The 10,018-nt window shown below is 39.6% G+C and overlaps 1 protein-coding gene across 3 annotated transcripts in view; it reads right to left on the reverse strand.

The window, feature by feature from the left end:
* Positions 1-7,211, reverse strand: part of RAB3GAP1 (RAB3 GTPase activating protein catalytic subunit 1) — a 121,323-nt gene extending 114,112 nt beyond the window's left edge. The window contains exons 1-3 of one of the 3 annotated variants that reach the window (XR_001888443.1): positions 7,127-7,211; positions 6,966-7,021; positions 1,436-1,511 (exon numbers count right to left, since the gene is read on the reverse strand). Coding sequence is in view for 2 of the 3 variants with exons in the window: in XM_017888484.1 (XP_017743973.1) it covers positions 1,436-1,511; positions 6,966-7,021; positions 7,127-7,144 (150 nt within the window). In the remaining variant the exon portion in view is untranslated. The remainder of the gene's footprint in view (positions 1-1,435; positions 1,512-6,965; positions 7,022-7,126) is intronic. The other 2 variants (XM_017888484.1, XM_017888483.1) reach the window with 2 other exon arrangements.
* Positions 7,212-10,018: the final 2,807 nt, after the last annotated feature.

Consider the following 10,018-nt stretch of genomic DNA (forward strand, 5'->3'; position numbering starts at 1 on the left):
AAAAAAAAAAAAAAAAAAAAAAAAAAAAAAAAATAATAATAATAATAATATAAAAATTTAATGCTTCTTTAACGATCACCCTCACTAGAATTTATGTTCAACGGCAACACTGATCTTATCTTGTTCACAATTTCTCCACATCAGGCACATAGCAGATACTCAGTAAATACATATAAATCAAAGAATGAAAGAATATCAGAGCTCGTAAGTACCCAATCTAGCTCTCTTTTTGGTAGTGTAAATCATTTCCTATTCTAGCTATATCCAGTTTATTTTGCCTTTAATCTTATTGGCATCTATATCAATTGTTACATATGTGTTTCAAGTGGAATAGAATGACCCGTGTTTGAAAGCGTCACATTTTCTTTATTCACACATGTAATGTAGTAAATCAATTTATATATTGCCAAGAGTCTTTAAATGATGTATTTCTTATATGTAGTCTTACTTTTTCTGTTCATATTGATACAAATAAGGAGATTTTTTTTCCTTAAGAGACCAGGTCTCACTATGTTGCCTGGCTTCCTAATGCATTTTGACAGTCTCTTTTTTGATAGTATCACCGTCACAAAGCTGAAAAACCCTAGCAAATATTGAGAACTCAAAGTTCCTACCACAGGGTAAATTATAATTAAATTACCATTGAATTAATAATTACTGAGTTAATAAGTTATCACTGAGTTAGTAGTATTGAGTTGTAATAAAATCAACCATAAATTTTATTTCAAAAGAATTTATCTAACAAACTAAGCATCTACATAAACTTAAAATCAAATTGTTAGATCCCTTCACAGTGAATCTAGGTTTGTTCTCAGAGTACATTCTTCATTAAACATCTGGGATGTGGCTTATGAATAAAACTGCCGATACTTTAGATTAGAATTTGATTTCTACCTCAATTTCAAAGAGTAATATTTTCATTCTTAAATAAAATCCTTAAAACATCCATAAGTTAAAAGTTTAAAAGGGCAGGGGATGTTACTAGTGATATTCTAAAATACAAAACTGAGTGAAATAGTTGCTAACTACAGTAAGTCAGTGGTTAAGTACTAGAATTTTCCTCATTCGTTAAGCAAAATATGCTACCAAAGAAGCTGGTCACTGCAATGTTTCTCTGACAAACTAAAAAACTTTTAAAAATATGTGTTAACATTCCAAGGGAGACGGCAAAAGAGAAGCAAATTTCACTCACAAAGAATCACTCACAAGAATATTATATATATATATATAACTTTATTAAACATTTCACAAATGTCTTACATATATCATTTGCCACAGATTTAAATCCAAATTCTTCCAAATGGCATTTGATGTTTATAGATTATACATAACTTTAAAAAACATTTAATTCAAATGTGCCAAATGCAGCAAAGGGCTGGAAAATAGAGGTTTCAAAGTAAATAGTCATTTAGAGACACCAGCAAATAGATCTGACCTTTTCAAGTGGCTTTCCCAAAGGGTTTCCAATCAGTTTCCAGTCATTCAAGACTTCTTCAACTTTGGAAATAAACCTAGGAAGTGGGGAGAAAGCTTCTAAATACAACAGCACACATTTTTTCCTATTATTATATAATTTATTTAAAAAGGTATTTTTTATATTTTAACAATTTGACCAGAGATGACTCAGTACACTTAGTATTGCTAACTTCATTTATGGATATGGGGTAAGACAAATAATCTTTCATTCAAGAATTCTTAGGTTTTGATTCATTTATATCTACTGCTTAACCAACAAAAGCATTCTGCCTTCCATAAAATGTAAATTAAGAATTAACGAATTTCTATTAAAACGAATAAAACAAATTTGGGGCACAAATAAAAACTGACAGACTAAAATGATACTATTAAAGATAATTATGGCTGGGTGCAGAGGCTCGTGCCTGTAATCCCAGCCCTTTGGAAGGCCGAGGTGGGCAAGTCACCCGAAGTTGGGAGTTTAAGACCAGCCCAGCACAAATACAAAAAAAATTAGCCCGGTGTGGTGACACACATCTGTAATCCCAGCTATGCAGGAGGCTGAGGCACAAAAATCACATAGAAACAGACATTGCAGTTAGCAGAGATCGTGCCACTGCACTCCAGCCTGGGCGACAGACTGAAATTCCATCTCAAAAATAAATAAATAAATAAAATTATGAAACCAATCATCTCTCTCCTACCCAAAATAACTGACATACTTAAATAAACTTTTCCTTTAAATATATTAGGAATTCCCTGATTTACTACCCCTCCCAACAAAAAAAGAATTATTTGGGAACTTGGTTCATGAAACTAAAACAAGTTTTAATGGACAGCTGACAAGAAATTACAAGTAAATATGTCAACTCTAAGGATAACTGACAGATCTTAAAACTATTCACTAATCTTTAAATCCAATGACCAAGAAGGCCTATTAAAAAGAGAACTGAATTTTGACTAGCAACATGTTCAACATCAGTAAATGAAAACTGTCAAGTCTCAGTCAAAGACACATTCAGAAGACTTGTTATTACTCTAAGTTGACTTCTTATATAAGCTGAGTATGATGCAATCTAACAGCAACATTGCTCCCTAAACACCTAGGAAGTATTACTAGAGTACTAGAGTTAATTTTAGTCAAACTGTATGAAAAGGCAACAGATTTTTTTCTTCAGTGACATTATGAACTAATATTTATGTTTTAAGGTAGTAATAATAAATCTATGATTCATCTGAGGCTTCTTAGTAAATCCGCTTTAAAATTAAATGCAGTATCAATTCATACACTTAATTCATGGCGGGGGGTCAGTCATGACAATTACTAGGTTTGAAAATGAGTGCTCTAGAAACAAGTTTACATGTTTACCAAAAAGAAAAAATTTAAATATATCCATAGGCAAGCAAAAATTTGCATGAAATGTATACTACATTTATGAAAGTAAAAAAACTGGAAGTTACTTCAACGCCCAACTGCAGCAAACCCTTGGAAATGGTATGTTCATCCACTCCGAGGACTAATAGGCACCCATTAAAAATCATGTCAATCAAAAGAAAACACACAAAGGCCAGGCACAGTGGCTCATGCCTGTAATCCCAGCACTTTGGGAGGCCGACGCGGGTGGATCACGAGGTCAGGAGTTCAAGACCAGTTTGTCCAAGATGGTGAAACCCCATCTCTACTAAAAATACAACAAAAATTAGCTGGGCACAGTGGCATAATCCCAGCTACTCAGAAGGCTGATGCAGGAGAACTGGTTGAACCCAGGTGGCACAGGTTGCAGTGAGCCAAAATTGTGCCACTGCACCCCAGCCTGGGCGATAGAATGAGACTCTGTCTCAAAAAAAAAGAAAAGAAAAGAAAAGAAATATTAATATTTGATCCAAATAACAGGTTAAAAGGAAATACGTCCAAAAATTTACAGTCATTATTTCCTGTGGTAAGTTTATAGGTGGTTTTTATATTTTATTCTACTATAAGGCATTATTGTTACAGTTATAGAAGAAATTTTTTTTTTTTTTGAGACAGTGTCTCAACTCTGTCACCTAGGCTGGAATGCAGTGGTGTAATCACCGCTCACTGCAGTCTTGTCCTCCAGGACTCAAGCAATCCTTCTATCTCAGCCTCCTGGCTAGCTGGGACTACAGGTGCACATTACCACATCCAGCTAGCTTTTGTATTTTTAGTAGAGACAAGGTTTCACCATGCTGCCCCAGCTCCTCTTGAACTCCTGAGCTCAAGTGATCCACCTGCCTCAGCCTCCCTAAGTGCTGGGATTACAGGCATGAGCCACCATGCGTGGCCAGGAATGTCTTAAAATACTTATTATATGAATAATGAATTCTATCAGTACTAGCTAAGAGACTTGGACTTTATCCTACAAGTATTGAGATTTGACTAGAAAAACTAAGTAATTTTTTCCTTAAAAGCTCTCAGGAAATGAAGGGTCATTTCCTGATTCCTTATTCTATATTAGGTCCCTTTGTTATAGGTTCTTATAAGACCAGGTTTCTTTCCCTTTCTAGCTCTTACATAAACTCGTAATTACACACTTGTATTACTTGATTTGTGTCTGTAATGCACTAGACTGTACATTTAGTAAGAGCAGAAACCGTACCTGTTTTACTAACCACCACATCCCTAAATCCCTAATATGCACTGTGCTTGACATATGGGGATTCAATAAATATTATGTCAATGAACAAACGATAAAAAGAGTTCTGGGCTTCTATACAGTTCTCTCAATAAATGATCTACATAGTCCATAACATATTGTATTGATAAGATCTTTCATTTAAAATTAAACTCAAAGTTTGAGACTTCAAAGTCTTAACATTTTTTCTCATGCATTGTAAAATGCACACTACAAACAATATAAAAGCCAAAAACAGAATTTTCTACTTTGCAATAGTTCCTATAACTACATTAATAATTATTTCCGGCCGGGCGCAGTGGCTCACGCCTGTAATCCCAGCACTTAGGGAGGCCAAGGCGGGCGGATCACAAGGTCAGGAGATCGAGACCACGATGAAACCCCGTCTCTACTAAAAATACAAAAAAAAAGCCGGCGCCGTGGCGGGCGCCTGTAGTCCCAGCTACTCGGGAGGCTGAGGCAGGAGAATGGCGGGAACCCGGGAGGCAGAGCTTGCAGTGAGCCGAGATGGCGCCACTGCACTCCAGCCTGGTGGACAGAGCGAGACTCCGTCTCACAAAAAAAATTTAAAAAAAAATAAATAAATAAATAAATAAAATTATTTCCATATGCAAAGCTAAAGGACTTAATATTCCACTTCAGGATATTTTTAACTAGGGGAAAGTGATCATTTTCCATTCAAAACTCTGATGTTTGCCTACCCCCACCCTCCAAGATTTGAATTACATTTTTCTAACTACCTTTAAGACATCAAATTATTTCAAAATCAACAGGTTCAAAACAGGTTCAAATCTTCTCACTTTGACACTTCCTTATCTTCATTCTTTCAGGCAAAAAACTGCAGTTCACATTTGATTTTTCCCACTCTTAACGTATCATCAAGCTTATTACCTAAATCTTCTCTGAAATATGTTACAATCCTCCCTTCTAGGCTCCCCTTCTATTCCAGTCCACAAATCACCATCCTAATTATGAATCAAGTTAAGTCTCCTGCCATTATTCTACATCATGTCCTAAAACCACTCTCATCATATCACCTGGCCACTCTAAAATCAAGGGTCTCTCACTATTGTCTTAACCAGTGGTTCTTTCTAAGTGCGGTCTCCTGACCAGCAGCATCTGAATTCCCTGAGACCATGTTACAGAAGCAAAATTTTTAGTCCCACCTCAGACCTACAGAATCAGAAACTCTGAGAACGGTGTCCAGCAATCTATGACTCTGATGTAAATTAAAGTATGAGAATCACTGGTCATAGGAATACTGAATCTGGATTCCTGCATGTAGTTTGGGAAGATGTCCATAACCCAATCCCATCTTCCTCATTAACCTTATTTATTTCCCTTCAACAGACAGTCTTCACTCTAGTAAAGATATAAGTCCCTTCAAAGGTTCATTCTCACCTATGTCTCTGCCCATGTCAATCCATTCTCATGTTTAACCAACCACTTCCCACTTTCAAGGCCCAGCTCATTTCCTATGTTTTCTATGAAAATATCTCCAACTACTGTAGCCCACAATATCACCCCTATTTAAATAATAATTAATTATTATTTTTATAGGTAGTATAAATTGGTTTACATTTTAACTATTTGCTGTTTGTTGTTTTTTAAAAATATATGGGTCAAGTTTCTGCTTTTCCCTTTGTATATAGCTCTGGACACTCAGTATCTGCTCAATGAAGTCTTGCCAGTGTGGTTATGTCTTACTGATAATTTTATGAAGGGTACCACAGGTCTATTATTCCAACAAGGACCACCTAATGACACGACATCCACAAATTTCCTCTCCCAACCAGAAAGATTATAAAATGTTGTAACAGTGTAAACACTGACTTCCACACCCAGAAAACTGAAGGCTTTCTGTGACACTCAACAGAAACTTTCTCGATCTAAGCTATCACTCCTCCATAAACTTGGCTTTCAACTAATTTCAGTGATAGAACAGTTTCACCCAGACAGCTGTTCATCTGAGTTTGATAAGCACAGGAAGTCTGGGCACAGTACCCACTGAAATGTAACAACTTAAATCAAAGCATTCCAAAGCCACATGCAGACTTTTTTAAAAGGTTATTCTAAAAGACAGGATGGGCCAGGCGCGGAGGCTCAAGCCTGTAATCTCAACATTTTGGGCGGCCGAGGCTTGAGTCCAGGAGTTCAAGACTAGCCTGGGCAACCCAACGAGATCTTTAAGAAATTAGTTTGGCGTGATGGCGCGTGCCTGTGGCCCCAGCTCCTCCTGAGGCTAAAGCGAAAGCTTCACCTGAGCCTAGGAGTTCGAGGCCGCAGTGAGCTATGACCTCGCCATTGCACTCCAGCCTGGGCGACAGACTGAGACTCTGTCTCCAAAAATAAATAAAAATAAAAAATTAAAGACAGCATGGAGATGGTGGGAGTGTGACAGACGGACAACCACCAATACTCTGAAGAAAGACTTCCTCCTGAAAAGGGTATACCAACGTATACGGGATGGGGTGGGGGACGCACCTGCCAAGTTTACTGCTTACGATAATGAGTTAAACGGTAATGAAAACCGGAACGGGTGTTGCAGCCTCGGAAATTGTTCTTGCGAGTGGGTAACAACCAGAAAACCAAAGTCTAAGGAAAGCGGTCTGACAGGAAAACAAAACTTTGGGAGAGCCTGAGCCTCAAAGATTGGCTGACGGGGGCGGGCCGCGTCTTGCCTAGACGCGAGACGTGGAAGAGGCTTGCGGTTGACCAGAGAAGAGAGGAGGAGGGGACCTGAGACCTACCGTTCCCGCAGAAGTGACGTCACTTGTGGTGTGTCTAGGGTCAGGGAAGCGGCTAGGGGACTCCAGGGCCCATGGGAGCTGGCAACCAAAAATGCGATTCACTCACCTTTCCCATTCCGAGGCAGTGGTGAAGTCCGTGATCTCAAATACCTCGGATTCGGGCTGCGGGAAGGGGAAGAAAAGAAAAAGAAATTAAGCCCCAAGGAGACGACATGGAGGAACGAATTTAGACAGTGACTAGGATTAAGTAGGGAGCAAAGAGATCACCTCACTGTCAGCAGCCATCTTGAGGAGCGCCGGGTGGGGCGCTAAGCCTGCCGGGAAGAAGAGCGAAAGAGACGGGGAAGCCGGATGGTGAGCTGCCGTGGGCGGGGTCTGGGCGGGGCTCCGCGCGGCCCCGCCCCCTGACTCCCCGCCCCCTGTTCTTGAGTCGCCTTGGTGAGTGGGAGTGCTGCTTCTTCGTCCCGGTCTGGAAGACTTTAGTCCGCCCTCAGCTGGTTAATAAAACTCCGCTCTAGCTGGTTTAATAAAACTTGAAAATTTCCTGTAATGAATACAGAAAGGGAACAGAAGCAAGGTATTGGGACAAGACCTTAAACTCATGTGGATAAGATTGGATTAAAAAACCTAAAGCCTGTTGGGTTTGTTTTCATTCAACCCCTATTTGTAGTTAGTATCAATTGGCTTACATTGTAACGATTGGGTTTGTTTTCATTCAACCTCTGTTTATTGATTGCAACGCACTAAGCCAGGTGCTGTAATACTCACCACTTCTACCCTGTGCCCCCTGACCCTGTAAGAACTTGCCCAGTTGATTGTCCTGAAATAAAATCATACTTGTTACCTGGTTTCTGGGAAGAGCAACATGGTGTTCAACAAACGCTTCATTTTTTAAGCTGTTGAAGAACAGAAGGGGTGTCAGCTAGCAGTTAAGCATTCTCTTACTGAAATATTTTCAAATGAAATGCTGCCACATCTGGGGTTTGCCTCAAAGTAATGGGAAGGAGAAAAGAGTAAGGCTAGGAATGAAATAAAAGTTATGAGTGGATAATTGTTTAAACCTGTGATATACTATTTCCTCTACTTTTGTTTAGGTTTGAATGTTTACATAATTAAAAGTTTTTAAAAATATAATCTCATTTAATGAGTTTTGCAACCCACAGAGGGAATTTGGAGGTGGGGAACTAGGAGATGCAGCCTCAGTGATAAAAATTATTATTGGCTGGGCGTGGTGGCTCACGCCTGTAATCCCAGAACTTAGAGAGGCCAAGGCAGATGGATCAGTAGGTCAAGAGATCAAGACCATCCTGGCCAACATGGGGAAACCCCATCTCTACTAAAAATACAAAAATTAGCTGGGTGTGGTGGCACACGCCTGTAGTCCCAGCTACTCAGGAGGCTGAGGCAGGAGAATCACTTGAACCTGGGAGGCAGAGGTTGCAGTGAGCTGGGATTGCACCCTTGCACTCCAGCCTGGTGACAGAGCAAGACTCTGTCTAAAAAAAAAAAAATTATTATTATTATTTATTAATTAATTTATTTTTTTGAGATGGAGTCTCACTCTGTTACCCAGGCTGAAGTGCGAGGCACAATCTCCACTCACTACAACCTACACCTCCCAGGCTCAAGTGATCCTCCCTCCTCAGCCTGCCGAGTAGCTGAGACCACAGGCTCAAGCCGCCATGCCTGGCTAGTATTTTGTATTTTTGGTAGAGACAGGGTTTCACCATGCTACCCAGGCTGGTCTGAACTCCTGAGCGCAAGTGCTCACCCGCCTCAGCCTCCCAAAGTGCTGGGATTATAGGTGTGAGTCACCGCACCCAGCCAAAAATGATTAATCTTAAAATAAGAATGAAAGATATCAAAAATGTAGTGATGTAGATAGACGAGATGAGGAAACTAAACGTCAGAAGAATTTTGACAACAGGTTGTTACTGCTAGTGCCAAGCCTTGAACGCCTGTCTCTTGATGATCCTTGCGGTTTCTATCCACTACACTAGTGAGGAAGTATGGGTTACTACTGCAGCAATCTTTCCCAAAACATCTCAACTTGCACCTTCACTCACTTACAGGCATTCATTAAACACTCACTACAAGCCAATCACTATGTTAGGCTCCAGGGATATGAAAATGTATTGTAGGTACAGAGTTTGACTTCAAAGAACTCAGGGTCTTGTAGAAGAACTGGAACTTTGCTGCATGAGCAGAGAGAAGAGGTGCCACATATGTCAACATGGCTATTAGCAATGTGGAGGCCAGTGGTAACCTTGACAAGAAGAATCTTGGAGGAGAGCTGAAGGATAAGATAGAGGCAAGCGAGTTAGGGGTGGGGAAGGCTTCTAAGCAGAGGAACTAACTTATCCAGAGGCTCAAAGGTAGAAAAATCTGATTCATCTAATGAACTGAAGGAGTGTCTTGCACCTAGAACACAGTGTTTGTGATAGAGTTGAAGAGATTGGCATGAGCCGTATCACATAGGGCCTTCTACACCAGGGTTGGACTTTAAGTACACTGGAAATCACTGAAGTGTTTTAAGCAAGAGAGCAATGTAATCCAGTTCACACGTTGCAAATGTCTGGATGCTACATAAAGAATACATGGGAGGGGGCAAAAGAAGAAAGAATAGCTGGAGACTATTAAAACATCCAGTGAGAGAGGGTGGAGAATCTTTGACTAGAGTAGTCAACAGGCAAAGTGAACTAATTTGATATGTATTTTGGAGGTAGGTCAGACAGGACTTGCTACTGTATTGAATTCAGGGATAAGGGAAAGGTAAGAATCAAGGATAATTTTCAGATACCTGGCCTAAGCAACTGTGTGAGGATGGTGCCATTTCCTGAGATGGGGAAAAGTGGAAGGAGCAAGAAAACAAGAGTTGAGTTTAGCAAATGTTAAGTTTGACAAGCTTGTGAGATAGTTTAGGGGAAGATGTCAAGGAGAAAATTGAGTGTAGGAATAGGACTCAGAGGCAGGACCTGGAGTTGAGATGGTATTTTAAATCACAAGTCTAGGTGAGGTGATTCCAGAAAAGAATATAGAAAGAGAAGAAGTGGCACCTCATATAAAGTCCTGAAGAAATTCTATATTTAGAGAATAGATAGAGGAAAAATATCTAGCAAAGGGAGAGAGAGAATAGAAGTGGCTAGAGAAATAGAAGGC

This window comes from Rhinopithecus bieti, unplaced genomic scaffold (assembly GCF_001698545.2).
Source record: "Rhinopithecus bieti isolate Rb0 unplaced genomic scaffold, ASM169854v2 scaffold_15296, whole genome shotgun sequence".
NCBI lineage: Eukaryota > Metazoa > Chordata > Mammalia > Primates > Cercopithecidae > Rhinopithecus > Rhinopithecus bieti.